Source organism: Aquarana catesbeiana, linkage group LG01 (assembly GCF_042186555.1).
Source record: "Aquarana catesbeiana isolate 2022-GZ linkage group LG01, ASM4218655v1, whole genome shotgun sequence".
In the NCBI taxonomy this organism is placed as follows: Eukaryota; Metazoa; Chordata; class Amphibia; order Anura; family Ranidae; genus Aquarana; species Aquarana catesbeiana.
Genome location: NC_133324.1, coordinates 971,327,644 through 971,349,888, shown reverse-complemented (window position 1 = coordinate 971,349,888; position 22,245 = coordinate 971,327,644). Strand labels below are relative to the sequence as shown.

Genomic DNA, 22,245 nt, shown 5'->3' with positions numbered 1-22,245 from the left:
CCTCATCAGTGCCCATCAGTGCCACCTCATCAGTGCCCATCAGTGCCACCTTATCAGTGCCCATCAGTGCCACCTCATCAGTACCTATCAGTGCCCATCAATGCAGCCTTTCAGTGCCCATCAGTGCAGTCTCATCAGCACACATCAATGAAGGAGAAAAATTACCTGTTTGCAAAATTTTATCACAAACTATGAAAAATGTTTTGTTTTTTTCAAAAATTTTTTTTGTTTCTTTATCAAAAAATAAAAACCCAAGTGGTGATTAAATACCACCTAAAGAAAGCTCCATTTGTGTGAAAAAAATGATAAAAATGTCATATGAGTAAAGTGTTGCATGACTGCACAATTGTCAATCAAAGTGTGACAGCGCTGAAAGCTGAAAAATGGCCTGGGCAGGAAGGGGGTAAAGGTGCCCAGTAGGCAAGTGCTTAATATCCTTAACATGGTCGCATATGCGTTCCCAAAACCTACGCTTTGCCTTCCCTAAGTAGAAACTGTTACATGGGCGCTTTAACGGATACCCTATTCCTAGTATGCCCACCCCTTAATCCCCCCTGCATTGCCCACCCCTGATGTTCATTATATCTTTCTCTCTTCATGGTTCACTTCAACCATTATAAAAATAATGACTTCTGATGTAAAACACATTTTTTCCGACATGCAGGTTGGTGGGCGACATTTGTAACTGATTACTCGTTGAAGCACGATTCCTCCTCACACATCGTCATCTGTATTAAAACTTCTTCTTTCTTCCTCTTTGATTACAGTTATCATCATTGTCTCTCCTCTTTCTGCTATCTCTGTTATCTCTCTGATGATGAACCCCGTTATCTACGCCGACCTGAAATTCACCGACATTGCCCCGATGGACACCAAGCACAGAGGTAATTGTTAGTTACCTTATTTATTTCTTCTTACTTTTATTATTATTATTATTATTATTATTATTATTATTATACAGGATTTATATAGTTTACGCAGCACTTTACAATATAAAGGGGGCCAGTACAATACAGTTCAATACAGAAGGAACAGGAGGGCCCTTGCTCATGGAGCTTACAATCTAAAGGGAGGGGGAGGTGGTAGAAAAGGTAATAGCTGCAGGAGATGATCTGATGGAGGTGGCCGTACAGTTCTCAGGCTTCCCGGAATAAATGAGTTTTCAAGGATCAGACAGGGTAGGAGCTACATGCTGGGGTCAGGGAGTTCCAGAGGATGGGAGAGGCTCTGGAGAAGTCCTGGATCTTCTTCCTTCTCGGTTTCCTGAGAAATCCACAGATTTATAATTAGGCATTTAAAATTAGCCTCTTTATCTAATAATGTAACCATGCGTAAGCGGAGCAGCCAATCAGAATCCAAATCTTTCTGGCGATGACCGCTTTTTGAAAAGTTGTTGGGTAGTAAAGACCCAATACAGAGAAGAATATTGTATGTGCCCAACCCCTGTAATGATAGTATTTACTCCATGAATTTCTTTTATTATTTTACATACCTTCTAGTAACTCTTGCCCACATGTTTTGTACAAGCTGTCCAATAAAAGTGGTAAAAGTCCCAGGGGTTGGAACAAACCATACTACAGTGGCGGGGGTGTTTAAAATGGTCAGCTTTCATTCCTATCAGCAAAAGTGTACCTGTTCTTAGAGCAGGAAAGCATGGTGATATTGCAAACTATGCTAAAGAAGGCTATACAGGTATATCAATCAGCAACGCTTGCTCTTCATTTCTTTTTCCCAACTTTAACCACTTAAGGACCGAGCCTCTTTTTTAGATTTGTTGTTTACAAGTTAAAAACAGTGTTTTTTTTGCTAGAAAATTACTTAGAACCTCCAAACATTATACATTTTTTTTTCTAACACCCTAGAGAATAAAATGGCGATCGTTGCAATACTTTCTGTCACACCGTATTTGCGCAGCGGTCTTACAATCGCACTTTTTTGGGAAAAAATACACTTTTTTTAATTAAAAAAATAAGACAACAGTAAAGTTAGCCCATTTTTTTTTTTATATTGTGAAAGATAATGTTACACCGCGTAAATTGATACCCAACATGTCACACTTCAAAGTTGCGCCCGCTCTTGGAATGGTGACAAACTTTTACCCTTTAAAATCTCCATAGGCAACGTTTAAAAAATTCTACAGGTTGTATGTTTTGAGTTACAGAGGAGGTCTAGGGCTAGAATTATTGCTCTCGCTCTACCAATTGCGGCGATATCTCACATGTGTGGTTTGAACACCAATCTCATATGCAGGCGCTACTCACGTATGCGTTCGCTTCTGCACATGAGCTCGGCGGAACGTGCGCGTTTAAAACTTTTTTTTTTTTATTATTATTTATTTTACCTTTTATTTTATTTTTACACTGTTCTTTTTTTTAAAAAATGTCTCACTTTTATTCCTATTACAAGGAATGTAAAAATCCCTTGTAATAGAAAAAAAAGCATGACAGGACCTCTTAAATATGAGATCTGGGGGCCAAAAAGACTTCAGATCTCATATTTACATTAAAATACAATAAAAAAATAAAGAAAAAAAATTAAAAAAAAATAAAAAATAAAAAAAAATGTCATTTGAAAAAAAAAAAAGTCCATTTAAGAGCTATGGGCGGAAGTGATGTTTTGACGTCGCTTCCGCCCTGCAATGGTATGGAGACGGCTGGGGGCCATCTTCTCCTCACTCCTCTCCAGGCTAAGCCAGGGACAGGACACGATCCCCTCCGCCCCTGCTGACAGCTCCGGTAATCAACGGAGGGCACCGGAGAGCAGCGGGGGGGGGGGGGCCCTCTCCCGCCACCGATAAAAGTGATCGTGCCACAAATCCGCTGCAGAGACCACTTTTATCTTGAAGCAGAGCGCCCGCTGAAGAAGAGGATACTGGGGTTATGGCAGCTAGCTGCTGCCATAACCCCGGTATTCCTCTTCAAAGTAGCGGCGTAAAACAATGACGGGCGGTCCGTAAGTGGTTAATTGGGCAACTAAGTGGCAAATGAGGTTTTGATGTTGATAAATGTAAAGTTATGCACTTGGGAGCGAAGAATATGCATCATACATACTAGGGGGACTACAACTGGGGGAATCCATGGTGGAGAAGGATCTGGGGGTTTTGGTTTTGGTAGATCATAAGCTCAATAATAACGTGCAATACCAAGCTGCGGTTACCAAAGCGACCACAATCCTCTCTTGTATTAAGAGAGGTATGGACTCCAGAGAGAGAGATATCATCTGTACAAATCATTAGTAAGACCTCATCTGGAATATGCAGTTCAGTTTTGGGCACCAGTTCTCAAAAAGGATATCAGGGAACTGGAGAAAGTGCAGAGAAGGGCAACCAAACTGATAAGAGGCATGGAGGAGCTCAGCTATGAGGGAAGATTAGAGAAACCAAATTTATTCTCTCTTGAGAAGAGGAGATTACGGGGGGATATGATCACCAAGTACAGTGCTTGAAAAAGTATTCACACCCCTTGAAATTTCCCACATTTTGTCATGTTACAACCAAAAACGTAAATGTTTTTTATTGGGATTTTATGTGATAGACCAACACAAAGTGGCACATAATTGTGAAGTGGAAGGAAAAGGATAAATGTTTTTCTTTTTTTTTTCTTATTTTTTTTACAAATAAATATGTGAAAAGTGTGGGGGGGGGGCATTTGTATTCAGCCCCCTTTACTCTGATACCCCTAACTAAAATCTAGTGGAACCAATTGCGTTGAGAAGTCACCTAATTAGTAAATAGAGTCCACCTGTGTGTGATTTAATCTCAGTATAAATAGAGATGTTCTGTGAAGCCCTCAGAGGTTTGTTAGAGAACCTTAGTGAACAAACAGCATCATGAAGGCCAAGGAACACACCAGACAGGTCAGGGATAAAGTTGTGGAGAAGTTTAAAGCAGGGTGAGGTTATAAAAAACAAACTGTTCCTCCAAATTCACTTGACAAAGTAGGCACCTTTGTCTTTGCAGCTGCATAACAGACGTCACTTTGTGTTTCTTCTTTTTAACAGTTCGGGAGTTTTTAGTTATGTATTTACTATAAAGTGAACCGCTTCCTCATGTAAAGGTTCCTCTTTTTTTCTTAACCTCTGTTTGTGCCATAATGGTCCTCTGTATGAACAATAGTTGTATTCTTGCGTATCTTCTCAGAGACATGGAAGCCTCTGGAGTCATAACGAACAACAAGATGACTTTTATTTATCTATTATGATTCTATAGAACTTCACAGAATGATTTTTCCATCCACCATTATGGCATTTTGTACTATTAGCTGGGCATCCTGTGCAGGTTACCCCAGAAGATTTCAGGCAAACTGTTGAGAGGGGCAGAATGTGGCCTGACCATCTTGTGCCCAAGCAGGAAGGTCCCCAGGGAAGCTGTGAGCCTTACGCTATCCCTACTTTCCCTGCCACTAGTTTTGTCCCTATCAGGCGGGGTGCCTGTCCCTACTCTACCACCTTACAAAATGCTCACCAAACCTGGAAGCAAGGGCCTCAAAAAGGCTCTGCCTGACCCAAGATGGCTGCTAGAGTCACATGGGGTGGCAGCATACAATAGGATTACATCTCCAGTGGCCCAGAAAGCCATATTCCTCTTGACTTCCTCTTCAACTACAGTGCTGCTGCAGACACATACACACACACTAGACTGTATATATGAAATACACTGCCTGCACACCACTAACCTGCCTGCCTAATCTAGCCCAATCTATCCCCATCCACACACTATACATGGCCGCTATGTAATAGTGTGGGGCGTGGACTTAGTCTGGCTAAAGGCACCCTGCCTTTGGCCAATTATAGCTCTCGCAGCAGAGCATGCTGTGATTGGCTAAAGCATGCAGGTCAGGTGCATGCTTTGGCCAATCATCAGACGTCAATGCACTACGATCTCCCAGTGCATTATGGGGTGTTCCGCGGCGCTCAAATTTCCCACAAACGCCCCATATGTTTGGTTTGTTTGGGAGCAAACAAACACCCAATGTTCGAGTCGAACGTAAAGACTCGAACCGCGGGCTCATCCCTAATAAAATATTCTAGTCACCATGTGGGACAATCTACAGCATATGACATACTCTCATACACTTTTATTTCCTTCATCCAAAAACTCTGTTTTTATTTCAGGCTCCACCATGGAGGATCTCAACGAGGACGGTGATATTATGTATGAGAATGTAACTGGTCTGCAGCCATCCAGAGAGCATAGACCGCCTCCAACGCCTCCTATGGGAAGGGGCCATCAGCTAATGGCAGGTAGGGGGGTGTACATTCATGACAAGTCCATGTAAAACTGGCAGCAAAAAGCGAGAGAGAGAATTTGCAGGACTAAACTTTATTATCCAAGCAGTATTGTTTAGTTGGTTCCATAGCTTGGCATTCTCTAGTAGATTTCCTCATGGTACTCCTATCTTCCTGGGAGAAATAATAATTCCCACCTGTGATCCTGTCTTCATATTTATTTATTTTTGTTTTGCTTCAGGAAGGTTTGATAAAGCCTCGTGAACAAACGTCTTACCATTCAATGTCTGTATGCTGAGTTCTGGAGAAAGACTGGGTGGTGTTGGACAGGCTGTTTAGAGAAGATCAGGAATGAGAATGAGGAATGAAAACTAAGCATAAGCTCTGTAAAAACCATGGGGGGTATCCCTATCTATGGATATTGATGGTTCATTGCCTGACCTTCATTGTTTGTCTCTAGTCTCTGCTGATCTGAACTCCCATGGACATGGGTGTCTCTCCTGGCAGTTGCCCAACTTCTCTTTGATCTTGTGTTCCGTTGCTCCTCAGCTTACATCTTGGTTCCTGATGGGAATATTGCCAGGCATTTCCACAACTGTTTCTTTCCGAAACATTTTTAGAACTCCACCCTCATTCTGTACATACCTCCCAACTTTCTGAGGTGAGAAAAAGGGATGCCTTCTAACACAAAGCATGTAGGCCAGGGGTGCCCAAACTTTTGAAGAGCGAGGGCCACTTAAGTGACTTGGTAACCAGTCGCAGGCCACAATGAGCGGAGCGGGCGGCTGACAGGTTTGTGCCCACTCTGCATATGCAGAGTAGACATGGATACAGCCCACTCTCTTCTATGAGCCCTCCAATCCTATCCGCCCAGACAGAAATGGACGGCTGGCTGCTGCTGTCCCCTAGGCAGGTATGGCTGGCCACTGCTGTTGCCCTCCAGGCAGGTATGGCTGTCGGCTGCCACTGTCCCAGGAGGAGTGCATTTGTTATCACTCTGCCGGTGACAGGAGACGGCGCTATACTGAAGCATCGGCTCTGCTCTCTACTGCAGCTGCATGCTTCCTCCACAGCTGGCTCCATTCTTCACACTGATGCTCTGGGATGGTGGGCCAGGAACCCATGATCTGGACTTGACGACTGGGCATCCCAGTGCAGAAGGTCACGGGCCATATCAGAGGGCGCCAGCGGTTGGGCACCCCTGATGTAGGCAAAGGACCTATTCTGGCCAAGGATTAACCCTTTGCCTACAGATCCCAGAGGCTCGGATCCCAACTCTGAGGTGGAGGTGTCCCTGACTGGCTGTCACAGTGGTCACAAGATGGGGAGCCCATCCCACTGGCTCCCAATCATACATGTTGACTGGGAGCTGTTGGTGAGTAACCGGTTAGTGTTATGTCCTTGCTACACCTTTCCCTGTGTGTAACTGGGCATGCAGCTAAACACTGCGATTATGAGAAGGGCCAGCTTGAATGTGGGTGGGTGAAACTATTAGGAAAAAAACAGATAAGAAATACATACAATTAATGTATGAAGTGACATACAAAACACAATGAAATAACGAGTCTATGCTCATCAGTGATGCTGCCTTTAGGGGGTGTAAGTTCAGTCCACAACATGTGCTGCAGAGATGATGGCTGGTTTCTCCTCTCTCTCAGATCTAAAAATGGAGTCTGAGCTCCCAGGATGCACCTGTTTCCTTTTCTTAGACCAAAGGATGATGGGAGCTTTTATTAAAGCTGAACAGGCTTTGGCTTCTGCAAAAACGGTAAATTTATTCTGGGCTGCCTCTAGTGGACAAATTTAATATTGCAGGCTGAATTTCCCCACTGGAGGCAGATCAGTTAGTATGCTAGGAGCACACTCAGCACACAACATCCCAGTCCCATGGGTCTTTATACTGTATATGGCAGCTGGACAATAAGGTCCACCAGCCAAGGTGCTGCATGAATGCTTTGCAATGGTGTGAAGTTAATATGTGAAATATGATTGGGTCAAGCCTACAAGTGTTTTTTTTTTTTTAATCACTCTCCTTCATTTATATTGGCTTTTCAAGATAACAAATGTAATAATGTAGAGGTTGAATGAAAGGTTTAGGGATGGAACGAGTTTTGAAAGTCTTAAAAGTTGATCAGTAGATTTTTGTACAATAGATCAAAAAGGGGGGCAAATGAGGGGGAAAGAGGGATTTGGTTCAAATGAGGGACAGTCCCTCCAAATCTGGGATAGCTGGTTTTTACTGCATGGTTTGTATGAAATGTAATGAAATTAGAGCATTAGTCACCAAATAGCATTACATACGTCTCTGGTCCAGTGGCAGGACAAGGTCATCTAGAGCCCATCCCAAACTGCTCCCCCTCCCCAAGATGTATGAGCATTATGTGACAGCAAAACTCCCCTCCCTCCAAAAAAAAATCAAGCACTGGTCTGCATGCTTAACTCCTAAGCAATCCCTCTCCTTCCAGTACAAATCTGCTCCCCTGCTGAAATCCCCCTCCCAGCATAAATATTTGCATCCCCCTTCTACCTCAAATCCTTTCTCTCCCCAAACCCCACCCCAAAAAAAAAATTTGCCCATCTTAGCACAAATCCTCTACCCTCAAATCTCCCCTCTGAGCACAAATCTTCCCCACTCCAAGACCCCCCTCCCAGCCCAAATTCCCCCAATCTCCCCTTCTAGCACAAATCCTCCCTACCAAATTTCCCCCTCCTAGCACAAATACCCCCCAATCACCTCTACCAGCACAACCCCCCCCCCCCCCAAAAAAAAATTCCCTCTTAGCACAAATTCTCTTCCCCCTCTACCATATCACCTCTTCTAACACAAACCCCCCAAATCCCCCCTCCTAGCACAAATCCTTTTTCACCCCATCTCCCCTTCCCAACACAAATCCTCCAAATCACCATTCCTAGCACCCCCCCCCACCCAATTTCCCCAACTAGAACAATTCTTACCCCCTGCCACCCCCCAAATCCCCCCCCCACACACACACACACACACACACCTTACACAATATCACAGTGCCCAGGGCAGCTTCCCCTCTTGCCCCACCTTGTCCTGGCCCTGCTCCAGTCCACACTGGGACACTCAGATACTGGCAGTGATGGAGATGGTTTGGAGGTAGCTCGCAGCTAACCTCCCTTATTTCTGGTATGGTCCATGTCTTGGTCTATGAAATAATTTTGGCATTCCTGTGTCCTAGGCCTCCGTGGGTGCTCTCTGCACCTTTCTCTGGTCTTCCTTCTGCTGTGCCTAATTTTGTCTGCGGCTGTGATCGGACTGACTGTGAAATGTGAGTAATTCCACAAATCTAGTATGTCGTGAGGGCAACATTTCCTCCAGCTTAACCCAATCAGAAGATCTAATCTTACCCAACATTTAATCTGCTGTACATAGGATACAGTGTAGAATACTCAGTTTCATAAATTGTGTATTCAATGGAAATGCTACAGTTTCCAATTTACTAGTTAGACAACAGTGAATTGAATTCTTATTGGTTACTGTGGCCTACTGAACACTTTGATCTGCTTTAATATGTCTGTTTTACACCTTTCAGATGTTCAGTTGTCTGGTAATCTCCAGAAGTCGGTGACCGATCATCGTGCAATTAGCAGCAGTATGACTCGGAGCCTCAGGACCGCAGAGGACCTCCTGGAATCAATTAAGAGGCAGTTAGGGGCCACCAAGACTGAGTTGGAGAAGACCCGTCAGGAACTGAGGAAAGTCTCACAGGACAATCAGGCTCTGGAAAATAGACTGAAGAGCAAGGAGGATCTCCTGGACTCGGGGCACAAAGATCTGATGGCCACCAAGACTCAGCTGGAGAAGACCCGTTCGGAACTAGAGAAAGCGGAACGGGGCAATACAGATATGGAAAGTGCTCTGTCGCAGTGCCGGAAGGAGGAACAGAAGTCTGCAGATGATAGACAATTAGCAGAGGAAACAAGATCAAAACTGGACAAGTGCAACCAAGATATTAGAGGTACTTCTTTCATTTTTTTTTTTTTCCAAGTAATTTTTAAGTACTTTCACTCCTCAAAAGTTAAAAAAAAGAAAGAGTTCTTATAGAGAATGATGGCCACTGTGGTCATAAGGCAGTCTTAAGTAGAAGACTAGTATCTGTGTGTCCCCTGCATTGGACTTGGAATGAGTTACAGAAAGACTTTCTTTCACTGGTCTTGTTAGCCTTGGCCTGTGATTGCCCAGCCAGCTTGTAATATATCATTAGAGGGTGGCTTTAATGGTTTTATTTTCAGAGATTCGGATGTATAGGAATCTTCGAATGGACATGGAAACGAATCCCAACCAATCCAAAAAAAAGATATAACATTAACAAATGCATTTGTTTCATTTGGATGATGTCAAATGATGCAATAGCAGTTCAGGCCCATCTGGAAATGAATTACATTGTTCAAGTTTGTTAATTATAATTCAGATAACAAATGGACCTGAATTTTGTTCCATTTGTTAATTCGGATGCACATGACCCCAGTTTATATTGTCTAATCAGCTCTTTTCTCTTGGTAGGTTTGATTAGCCTAAGAAAATATTGAATCCTTCTGATTTGATAAAATATTGAATATATATATAGCAATCTTCCACGAAAAACTGCAAAACTCTTTAAAACCATTGGACCAATGTATACACTATATTACCAAAAGTATTGGGACGCCTGCCTTTACACACACATGAACTGTAATGGCATCCCAGTCTTAGTCCGTAGGGTTCAATATTGAGTTGGCCCGCCCTTTGCAGCTATAACAGCTTCAACTCTTCTGGGAAGGCCGTCCACAAGGTTTAGGAGTGTGTCTATGGGAATGTTTGACCATCCTTCCAGAAACGCATTTGTGAGGTCAGGCACTGATGTTGGATGAGAAGGCCTGGCTCGCAGTCTCCGCTCTAATTCATCCCAAAGGTGCTCTATCAGGTGCAGGCCAGTCAAGTTCCTCCACCCCAAACTCGCTCATCCATGTCTTTATGGACCTAGATGGGGCTGGCGACCAACTGGGGGGTTGGGGGAGATGGGAGGGAGATGGGGTTTAGTGGTGTTAGTGGGTGGATTACCACCAGCCGCCACTGCTGAGCCCAATCTCGATCCAGTGCTGTGCCCGAGAGACAGCATCTCCCTCCGTTGTCTCTCCTCACTGGACAGATTAATAGCAGAGGGATTCATTGCTTCTGCTGCTGTCAATCAAATCCTGTGACAAGGGAGAAGTGGGGGTGGAGCAAAGCCCTGTTGTCTATGTCTATGAGTACAGGCAGCGGGGCTAGGGAGTGAGCCTGCACCAGTACCCCCTTTAGCAAGTGGCCTGCTAGGGGGGAACTGGGAAGGCAGGAGGAGCAAGGAATTCCAGCGGGGGACCCTAGAAGAGGAGGATCGGGGATGCTCAATGCACAGCCACTACACAGGGCAGGTTTTTGCTTTTACTGGTGTAGGGGGACCGTGCTACCAAAACCTGAACAGAAAAGATTGATGGACACGTCACCTGCTGGAGAAGTCCCAGATATAAAACATTGCCCATCACATTGTTCTTCCCCAGTCCTCAGTCTGTGCTTCTTCTTGTCTTTCAGATTTTTGTCCTGAAGGATGGGTCCTCTATAGAAAGAAATGTCTCTGGTTTTCTAAAGAAGAAGGATACTGGTCAAAAGGTGAATCAGATTGTGAAAGGAGAGATTCCAACCTCATCATTGTGCCGTATTATGACACCGATCTCAAGGTAAGGACCCCACAATACAATGGGAATCAGTAATTCCATTGATGGCGATGTTCTCAAAAATGTAACAAATCCAGGACAGTTATCCTATGTCACAAAACCATTGTTTCCAGACCTTCACCTGGACATCAAACCTGAAAGAGTTTATCCAAGGTGTATGAATGGCTCTATGTTTAGGATGCACCTTCATTGTCAATTACAATTCTGCTTCCTCTCTCCGCTTCCTCTCTGTGTTGGGGTTCCCCAAAGGACCCACTTCCTGATTGGCTGGGAGGAGAAACAGAAAGTCATTAGCGAATATTAATTTGCTAATGTCACACAACAGGGTGGGCTCAGGGTGCAGTGCTCTGTACCCCAAGACCACCCTTTTTTTTTTAGCCAATTAGAGCCTCAGCCTCTAATCATGTGCTTCTAAAAAAAAAAAAATCCATAGAAATCCATGCATTCAACGCCCTGCATGTAGATTAGGGGACCGGGCACATAGATCGGGGGGGGGGGCACAGCCTGCACTACCTCTGGCCACCACTAGAGAGACACTCCAATCCAGCTGGCTGACCACACACAGCCAGATGTGAATCTTACATACAATCTGGTGCACTCTAAAGGGTTGGGGAGCAGTCTAGCAATTAGCACAGACTTCTAGGGTTCCCCCAGCTACAGTATCCTACAAGCTAGAACCCCGGTGTTATTCCCTCTTCCCACTGTCCACACACTCACACACCAGACACACAACAAACGTTAGCTCACCACCGCCCAACAGTTTGTTCGCAGACTGCTCTGCTAGGCCACCACACACATATCTCCATCTGGCAGATCTGCTAGTTTATAATCTGCCAACACACAGTGCAATTGCATACAGATTGGCAATGAACTTAGACCAAGCACATACTGTAGACACTAAAATGTAACAATCTCTCCAGGGATAGGAGTCCTAGCTCAGTAGACAGAACTCACTTATTCATTTTATAATTCAAAGTGGTTGTAAACCCCAATCATGAAATTTGACAATCATGAAAGCACATATAATTGTGGTGTTGACGTGTCTCTCTCCAAAGATCTAATGCCGCGTACACACGGTCGGACTTTGTCTACAAAAGTCAGATGGACCAAGTCCGATCGTGTGTGGGCTTCCCCGGACTTTCATCAGACTTTTCCAGCCGCAAATCTGACGGACTTTAGATTTGAAACATGCTTCAAATCTTTACGTCGTAACTCCGCCGGACCCAGAAATCCGCTCGTCTGTATGCTAGTCCGACGGACGAAAACCCACGCTAGGGCAGCTATTGGCTACTGGCTATCAACTTCCTTATTTTGGTCCGGTGTACGTCATTGCGTACGACTCCGTCGGACTTTTGTGTGATCGTATGTAGGCAAGTCCGTTCGTTAGAAAGTCTGCCGCAAGTCCGCCAAAAGTTCGTCGAAAGTCTGTCAGACGGGCTGTTGGACTTTTGTAGCTGAAAAGTCCGACCATGTGTACGCGGCATAAGAGTGGTTTCTCTCTGGTACTTTGTTCCTCTGTTATCGGCATGAGTCACTTCTGAGAAGTTTTCCGACACGTGAGATATCATGAGCAGGGAGGGAGCTTAGAGGGAGATAAGCAGAGAGCTTGTCTATTCAGACTACATGTTTTTGTTAAAAAGAAAATCCCAATAAGCGTATATTGATTGGTTTGCGCAAAAGTTATCATGTCTACAAACTATGGAATAGATTTAGGGACTTTTCTTTTTTTTTATCGCGATCAGCGATTTATATCGGTACTGCACCATTGCGGTGGACAAATCAGACATGAAGTGACATTTTTTGCGGACCTGTGACTCCAATACGGTGATCAGTGCTAAAAAAATGCACTGTCACTGTACTAATGACACTGGCAGGGAAGGGGTTAACATCAGGGGCGTTAAAAGGGTTAAGTGTGCTCCTAGGAAGCGATTACTAACTGTGCGGGAAATGCTGTGACTGGAGGAAAACAGAGATCCATGTTACTGCTTAGCATTTTCCTCCCTCACAGAATGGCGGTCTGCCTTGTTTAGTTAGGCAGACCGCAGCTCTGCCTCTCCAGAGAACGATTGCGAGTGGCCAGTGGCCATCGCGGCCGTCAGACCCGCTGATAGGCTCCCACTGTGTCCAATCACAGCGAGAGCGGTGGCACGCATGCCCCATACCTCGTACACAAATCGTGTACAGATACATTGAGGGAACCATGAATGCCAACATGTAATGTGATATACTAAAGCAGAGCATGATACCCTTCCTTCAGAGACTGGGCCGCAGGGCAGTATTCCAACATGATAACGACCTCAAACACATCTCCAAAACGACCACTGCCTTGTTAAAGAAGCTGAGGGTAAAGGTGATGGACTGGCCAAGCATGTCTCCAGACCTAAACCCTATTGATCATCTGTGGGACATCCTCAAACGGAAGGTGGAGGAGCACAAGGTCTCTAACATCCACCAACTCCGTGATGTCATCATGGAGGAGGGGAAGAGGACTCCAGTGACAACCTGTGAAGCTCTGGTGACCTCCATGCCAAAGAGGGTTAAGGCAGTGCTGGAAAATAATGTTGGCCACACAAAATATTGACACTTTGGGCCCAATTTGGACATTTTCACTTAGGGGTGTACTGACTTTTGTTGCCAGCGGTTTAGACAATAATGGCTGTGTGTTGAGTTATTTTGAGGGGACAGCAAATTTACACTGTTATACAAGCTGTACACTCACTACTTTACATTGTAGACAAGTGTCATTTCTTCAGTGTTGTCACATGAAAAGACAGAATAAAATGTTTACAAATATGTGAGGGGTGTACTGACTTTTGTGAGATACTGTATGTGGTAAGCAGTCTGTGGGTGGTTAAACAAGTAAAACTTATGTAGGGAGATTTGTTTCATCTATGTGTATCATATGAGGCTGTTCACTTGACTGGTATATGTGAGGGTTTACATCCACTTTAATATCCCAAAAGTGGGCAGTGCATAAAATATATACAAAGAAATTACAAAAAATACAAAAAGACAAAAAGACACACAATTGGCTACTATGAAAATAAAAAGGGATAAAACAGAAATAAACTTTACCGAAGTTTATCCTTTGACAGAAGCATGTCGGAAAGTCTGTAACTTCCCAGCTGAACCAGCTTTGTAGGAATCACCCAGTCCATATCCAATGCACCACAATTTATTGGAATATGGATGTGGGCTGGATTTTAGCCCTTGGCCAATTGAACCTGGTGGGTGTTCCCGTCGTAGCCCACAGTGTTCTGAGGTGGCCAGGATCAAATGAGCCCTGGACGGTTCCAGATGGCTGGGTCAAGGATAGGTTTTCTGACACCAGAGCATCAGTCCGATCGCGACAGTACCAATCGCAATTAGGCGCCATATAACAGTTTTGTGTATTTCTCCAGGATTCTACATACACTACAAATACAGTTTTACATGTATGTGTAGCCCAAAATGTGTACGATCACAAGGAATTATTTTTAACTCTCTGCAACTAATATTATTTTGTTTTTATGAGAGATAAAACATGTTCCTCTGATCTGTTGATATCAATCAAAGCTGGCAGATAGCTCGGGGCCTTGTCACTGTCTCCTGCTGGTTCTTGTAGCCAAAATGACTGGGACTTTCTTTGAGGCTCAGGAAGGTGAGATATCTGTCTGCTTGAATGGGATACTTTTATTGGCATCTACTGTAGGTGACATCTCTAGCCTAGAAGCTTGCTTTGTCCTTTCAAATGCTAATTGAAGAAGTTATGTCTATGGCTGATTACGGATTTATACTACAGAATTAAACTATATCTACAATGACACTACTTCTACAGATCACAAACTACCCGACTCTTACATTTATGTTACATCCACATTCATGTTTATGTTACAACACCCAAATCTATCTCTCTACCGCTCAGCTCACTCCATCAGTCTCCTCACGTATCTCTAATTTACTAACAGACATATCAGTCTGGATGTCACACTTCTTCCTCCAACTCAATCTATCCAAAACTGAGCTCATAATATTTCCTCCCCCACGTTCCCCTTCCCCTGACGGTTCAACTATCAACTCACCCCTGCAGGCCAGGGAACTCTATGTTATCCTGGACTCTGAACTCTCCTTTCAGCCCCACATCTAATCACTGTCAACCTTCGCAACATCTCCAAAGTACGCCCCTTCCTAACCAATGATAACACAAAGCTCCTAATTTACTCCCTGGTCGTCTCCTGTCTTGACTACTGCAACTCCCTCCTCATTGGCTTACCTTTACATAGGCTATCCCCCCTTCAGTCCGTCAGAATGCTGCTGTCAGGCTCATCCAATTCACCAACCGCTCAGTGTCCGCTACTCCTCTCTGCCAATCTCTCCACTGTCTTCCCTTCAGTGTCCTCCTCTCCTCTCTGCCAATCCCTGCACTGGCTTCCATTCTGTATCCTCCACCCCTCTCTGCCAATCCCTCCACTGGCTTCCATTCAGTGTCCAGCACCCCTCTTTGCCAATCCCTCCACCGAACTCCATTCAGTGTCTACTACTCCTCTCTGCCAATCTCTCCACTGGCTTCCCTTCAGTGTCCTCCTCTCCTCTCTGCCAATCCCTCCACTGGCTTCCATTCTGTATCCTCTACCCCTCTTAGTGTCCAACACCCCTCTCTGCTAATCCCTCGACTGACCTACATTTAGTATCCACTGCCTCTCTTTGCCAATCCTCCACTGGCTTCCATTCAGTACCCTCCACCCCTCTGTTCCAATCTCTCTACTGGCTTTTATACAGTGTCCTCCACTCATCTCAGCCAATCTCTCCATTCAGTTCTCTCCACCCCTCTGTGCCAATATCTCTACTGGCTTTTATACAGTGTCCTCCACCCATCTCAGCCAATCTCGCTACTGGCTTTCAGTCAGTGTCCTCCACCCATCTCTGGCAATCCTTCTACTGATCTGCATGTAGTGCCTATCACCCCTCTTTGCTAATCCCTCCACTGGCCTCCATTCAGTGCCCACTACTCTTCTCTGCCAGTCTCTGCCCACTACCCTGGGGAACATGTACTAATGGGAAAAATGTTCAAAAAAATTGTGGCAAGGAGCAGTGATTTTTTTTTTTTTTTTAGCACTGACATTTACAAACGAAAAAAAGACCTGAGCAATCGTGGCTGGTGGTATATTTTTGTGTGTGTGTGTGTGGGGGGGGCGGCAAACAATGCACCCACAGCCAAGGGTGGGTCAGTTGGATCACTTACCACATCTATTGTGCGGGCAGCTCTTCCCTCTGGGCGACGGGCGGCGGCTTCCCCTGCGTCTCCTTCTCGGCATCACGGCGGACTTTCATCTCCTCCTCCTAGGCCAAAAGGATCGGTCTCTCGCTTCCTGATTGGCTGGGGAGGAGAATCAGTGTGACAATAGCGAATATTCATTCACTATTGTCACACAACTGGGTGAGCTCAGGGCGCAGTGCTCTGTGCCCCAAGCCCACCCATTTTTCAAGCCTATTAGAGCCTCAGGTTCTAATTACGTGCTTAAAAGAAAAAAAAAATTGGAATCCATGATTCTGGTGCCTCGCATGTAGATTAGGGGGCCGAGCGCATGGATAGGGGGGCGCATCCCTGCGCCCTGCATTACAGGCCGCCACTGGTCCTGAGGGTCTATACAGTGGCTGTCAACTTACAAGGTGTAGGAGGCCTCAACTGTGGCCCCTGAGAGCACCAAAGGGCCACACATAATATTCAATATATGAAAGAAGACTGTCAGACATCAGAAAAAATAGAGAAGGTAATCAGAGGCTGCAGAAGTGCAACAGGGGTGGTCAGAGACTTAAGACACATCACAGGAGATAGGGAAAGACTGGAGACATTCTACATAAAACTGGCTGAAAATAATGATCCTTATCATTGTGTAAAACTTTGTGAATTGAGCATACACATGATACCATGTGTATCTGCTTACAACTGTTATTTTTTGCATCAATGCTTTCATTTTTATTTTTAGAAATTCATAGGGGAGAAACAAGGAAGCTACTGGGTTGGTAAGGAATGGAATAAGCAGAAAAAAAATTGGGAATGGCCCGAGGACTATGAATCAAGCAGGCAAGTATGACACAATTCCTTTTGCTAAGATGCCTAAATTTGATCTCCTGGCATAAAAACTTTCATGCAAACATTCATCAATAATCACAAAGGATATAAATCCACATTGTGAGCACCAAACTCCTTTGCGACCCCAGATATCACCTTCTAAATGTAACAGTGGCATCATCACTGTGCAGAGAGCAGAGCAGTGGGAGGGACTTTTAACTTGGGGTTTGCCCTGAAGACACCAGCACTGGAATTCACCTCCGAAGGACCTGCGCTTGTGTGAAAGAGCCAATGAAGGACTAAAATTGCCAAACTGCAATTTTCAGGTATTCCGGGGCAGCACGCTAGCCTGTGGTTATAGTTAGGGAGTTAGCATACCTCCCAACATTCCCGGATTCGCCGGGACAGTCCCGGGATTTAATGCAAGTCCCGGAGTGGAGCCCAGTGCCGTAACAAGTTCCAGCACTTGGCTCCAGTGATCTGCACTGCAGAGGTGCACTAGTGTGGGCACCAGCAGAGGTTTTTTTCAGCCAGAAAGTTCTGCCTCCTGTTCACCTTTCTCCTTGTTTACTACTGTCACTTGTACATAGTGAAGCACTGCCGCACAGAACCCCCTCCACCCTTCCCACCCCCTGCACATTTCTATTGGAGAACAGAGAAGGGTGGGGGCGGTGAATCTACACAGGCCACGGCTGCTGTCAGCTCCACGGCGGAAGCTCCCTGCTTTTCAGCATATCCATGCAGGCTGCTGGTGGGGGCGGGTAAGATGTAGATGCTCTTTTGCAGCAACCCCCCTCTTTCAGAGGATGTGTAGGGAAGAGAGGTCTGTACTCCAAAGGGGGAAGGGGGGAAGGGGGATGAGCTCTGAACTGAGGGAGAACTTGGGAGTACACAGCACATCCCTCAGCCCTGCACACAGTACATAGCGCACCCCTCAATCCTGCACTCTGTACTTAGCGCACTCTCCAACCATGCACTCAGTATGTAGCGCACCCCTCAACCCTGCACTCATTACATAGTACACCTCTCAAACCTGCACTCTGTACACAGCACATCCCTCAACCCTGCACTCTGTACACCACACATCCCTCAACACTACACTCTATACACCGCACATCCCTCAACCCTGCACTCTGTACACAGCACATCCCTCAACCCTGCACTCTGTACACAGCACATCCCTCAACCCTGCACTCTGTAGACCACACATCCCTCAACCCTGCACTCTGTACACCACACATCCCTCAACCCTGCACTCTGTACACCACACATCCCTCAACCCTGCACTCTGTACACCACACATCCCTCAACCCTACACTCTATACACCACACATCCCTCAACCCTACACTCTGTATACCGCACATCCCTCAACCCTGCACTCTGCACACAGCACATCCCTCAACCCTGCACTCTGTACACAGCACATCCCTCAACCCTGCACTCTATACACCACACATCCCTCAACCCTGCACTTTGTACACAGCACATCCCTCAACCCTGCACTCTGTACACAGCACATCCCTCAACCCTGCACTCTGTACACCACACATCCCTCAACCCTACACTCTATACACCGCACATCCCTCAACCCGACACTCTGTACACAGCACATCCCTCAACCCTGCACTCTGTTCACTGCACATCCCTCAACCCTGCACTCTGTACACAGCACATCCCTCAACCCTGCACTCTGTACACAGCACATCCCTCAGCCGTGCACTCTGTACACCACACATCCCTCAACCCTGCACTCTGTACACCACACATCCCTCAACCCTGCGTTCTGTACACCACACATCCCTCAGCCGTGCACTCTGTACACCACACATCCCTCAACCCTGCACTCTGTACACCACACATCCCTCAACCCTGCACTCTGTACACCACACATCCCTCAACCCTGCACTCTGTACACCACACATCCCTCAACCCTACACTCTATACAGCACACATCCCTCAACCCTACACTCTGTATACCGCACATCCCTCAACCCTGCACTCTGTACACAGCACATCCCTCAACCCTGCACTCTGTACACAGCACATCCCTCAACCCTGCACTCTGTACACCACACATCCCTCAACCCTGCACTTTGTACACAGCACATCCCTCAACCCTGCACTCTGTACACAGCACATCCCTCAACCCTGCACTCTGTACACCACACATCCCTCAACCCTACACTCTGTACACAGCACATCCCTCAACCCTGCACTCTGTTCACTGCACATCCCTCAACCCTGCACTCTGTACACAGCACATCCCTCAACCCTGCACTCTGTACACAGCACATCCCTCAACCCTGCACTCTGTACACCACACATCCCTCAACCCTGCACTTTGTACACAGCACATCCCTCAACCCTGCACTCTGTACACAGCACATCCCTCAACCCTGCACTCTGTACACCACACATCCCTCAACCCTACACTCTGTACACAGCACAGCCCTCAACCCTGCACTCTGTTCACTGCACATCCCTCAACCCTGCACTCTGTACACAGCACATCCCTCAACCCTGCACTCTGTACACCACACATCCCTCAACCCTGCACTTTGTACACAGCACATCCCTCAACCCTGCACTCTGTACACAGCACATCCCTCAACCCTGCACTCTGTAAACCACACATCCCTCAACCCTACACTCTATACACCGCACATCCCTCAACCCTACACTCTGTACACAGCACATCCCTCAACCCTGCACTCTGTTCACCGCACATCCCTCAACCCTGCACTCTGTACACCGCACATCCCTCAACCCTGCACTCTGTACACAGCAGATCCCTCAACCCCGCACTCTGTACACAGCAGATCCCTCAACCCTACACTCTGTACACCGCACATCACTCAACCCTGCACTCAGTATGTAGCGCACCCCTCAGCCCTACACTCAGTATACAGTACACTCCTCAAACCTACGCTCTGTACATAGCACACTGTTCAACCCTGAAGTTTGTACACAGTGCACGCCTCGCCCTTCCCAGTGCTAAGAGGTTGACCACACCCACATTTTGCAGGTCGCTTCCTCCTTCAAGTGTCCCTCATTCTGAAGTTCAAAAGTTGGGAGGTATCAGTTAGGAATAATAATACCTTCCACCTGTATGTTGGATTGTAAACTGTCTACTTTTGCACTTTTATTTACCACTTGCTTACCGGGCACTTAAACCTCCTTCCTGCCCAGACCAATTTTCAGCTTTGAATGAGAGTTCAGGCAACACTGTACCCATATGAAATTCTTATAATTTTTTTTTCACACAAATAGAGCCTTTCTTTTGGTGGTATTTAATGACTGCTGGGTTTTTATTTTTTATTTTTTATAAAAACGAAAATAGACCAAAAATTTTGAAAAAAAAAAAACAGTTTCATAGTTTGTTATAAAATTTTGAAAACAGGTAACTTTTCTCCTTCATTGATGTGCGCTAATAGGCTGCACTGATGGGCACTGATAAGGTGGCACTGATGGACACTGAGAGGTGGCACTGATGGGCGGCACTGATGGTTGGCACTAATGGGTGGCACTGAAGGGCACTGATGATCACTGATTGGTGGCACTAATGGGCACTGGTAGGTGACACTGATAGGCAGCCCTGATCGGTGGCACTGATGATGTAGCACTGATGGGCATTGATTGGCAGCACTGGTGGGCATTGATAGATGGCACTGTTGGGCAAAGGTAGGTGGCACTGGTGGGTACTGATAGGTGGCACTGGTGGTACTGATAGGTGGGCACTGGCAGGTGGCAGTGGTGGGCACAGATGAGGCAGCCGCGGCTCTCCGTGTGAGGGACTGATGTCTCTCTGACAGAAACCGGTGATTCTGCTGACAGCGTGAGGAAAAAAAAAAACGATTACCGTTCTGTTTACATCAAGTGATTAGCTGTCATTGGCTGACAGCTGATCACGTGGTAAGGGGGTGGGATTGGCCCCTTACTCCCATCTGTGATCAGCTGAGTCTCATAGACATCATCGCCCCCAGCCCCAGTGATGCCAAACCTGCCCCCAGACAGCTGCCTACAGCTCCTGGATGGCAACAGATTTGTGTGACTAGCTTGGTTACTTGGGGAGCCATAGCCCGGCCTAAAAAACATGTGTTTATGTGTATAAGATTTACCCACAATCCCATGTTTTTCTCACACAGTTAAGAGGGAGAATCAGAATCTGCTGCTGAAAACGTACAAGCTAAACCATATATTATTATGTTATAAGATAATCATTTATTTATCTACAGTATCTCACAAAAGTTAGTACACCCCTCACACTTTTGTAAATATTTTCTTCTATCTTTTCATGTGACAACACTGAAGAAATGACACTTGTCTACAATGTAAAGTAGTGAGTGTACAGCTTGTATAACAGTGTAAATTTGCTGTCCCCTCAAAATAACTCAACACACAGCCATTAATTAAAATGAGGATGTTAATACCCGCCCACTAGAACATCGCTCTGCGCCCTGGGCTAAATCACAAATGGTATTAATGTAATAGAAACCAATAAAACCAATAAAAAGCAGCTGCTTAAATAAAATGTATGTACATGAAGGCAATAATGAAAAGTCTTAAATAAATAGTCCCTTTAAGTATTGCAGCAGCGCTCATGTCCAAAACTCAAGGATATGCTTCCATATACAATCTTTATATATATATATATATATATATATATATATGAGAGAATTAGCAGCAGCAGAGGAGATATACATTGGCTTCAGCTGTGTTCTGTAAAGGGGGCCTTCCACCAAACACTTCACCACGTGAGGGGAGTCCCCCAAAGGGGATGCACTCACCAGAAATACAGCAATCAAGAGCAATTCATCTAAAACATCCAAAGCCAACCCCCCCCCCCATATGAATAAACTTTTTTGGCAATATTACACTATGTGGACATTCTATTCCTCCCATATGTTTTACTGGAGCTACAGAGAGCGTTACTGACATCTGGTGGACGTTTAGGAGTGGTGTAGAACTACTAACATTATCCAAGGCTCTTGATTGCTGTATTTCTGGTGAGTGCATCCCCTTTGGGGGACTCCCCTCACGTGGTGAAGTGTTTGGTGGAAGGCCCCCTTTACAGAACACAGCTGAAGCCAATGTAGATCTCCTCTGCTGCTGCTAATTCTCTTACATATATATATATAAAGATTGTATATGGAAGCATATCCTTGAGTTTTGGACATGAGCGCTGCTGCAATACTTAAAGGGACTATTTATTTAAGACTTTTCATTATTGCCTTCATTTACACAGCCATTA

At 45.6% G+C, this 22,245-nt stretch overlaps 1 protein-coding gene across 1 annotated transcript in view; it reads left to right on the top strand.

The window, feature by feature from the left end:
* The first annotated feature begins 704 nt into the window (after window positions 1-704).
* The window catches only part of LOC141123012 (uncharacterized), a 37,881-nt gene continuing 16,340 nt past the window's right edge, over window positions 705-22,245 (top strand). The window contains exons 1-6 of the mRNA XM_073612022.1: window positions 705-884; window positions 5,113-5,241; window positions 8,430-8,519; window positions 8,784-9,209; window positions 10,799-10,944; window positions 16,908-17,005. Coding sequence (XP_073468123.1) covers window positions 815-884; window positions 5,113-5,241; window positions 8,430-8,519; window positions 8,784-9,209; window positions 10,799-10,944; window positions 16,908-17,005 — 959 coding nt within the window. The 5' untranslated portion in view covers window positions 705-814. The remainder of the gene's footprint in view (window positions 885-5,112; window positions 5,242-8,429; window positions 8,520-8,783; window positions 9,210-10,798; window positions 10,945-16,907; window positions 17,006-22,245) is intronic.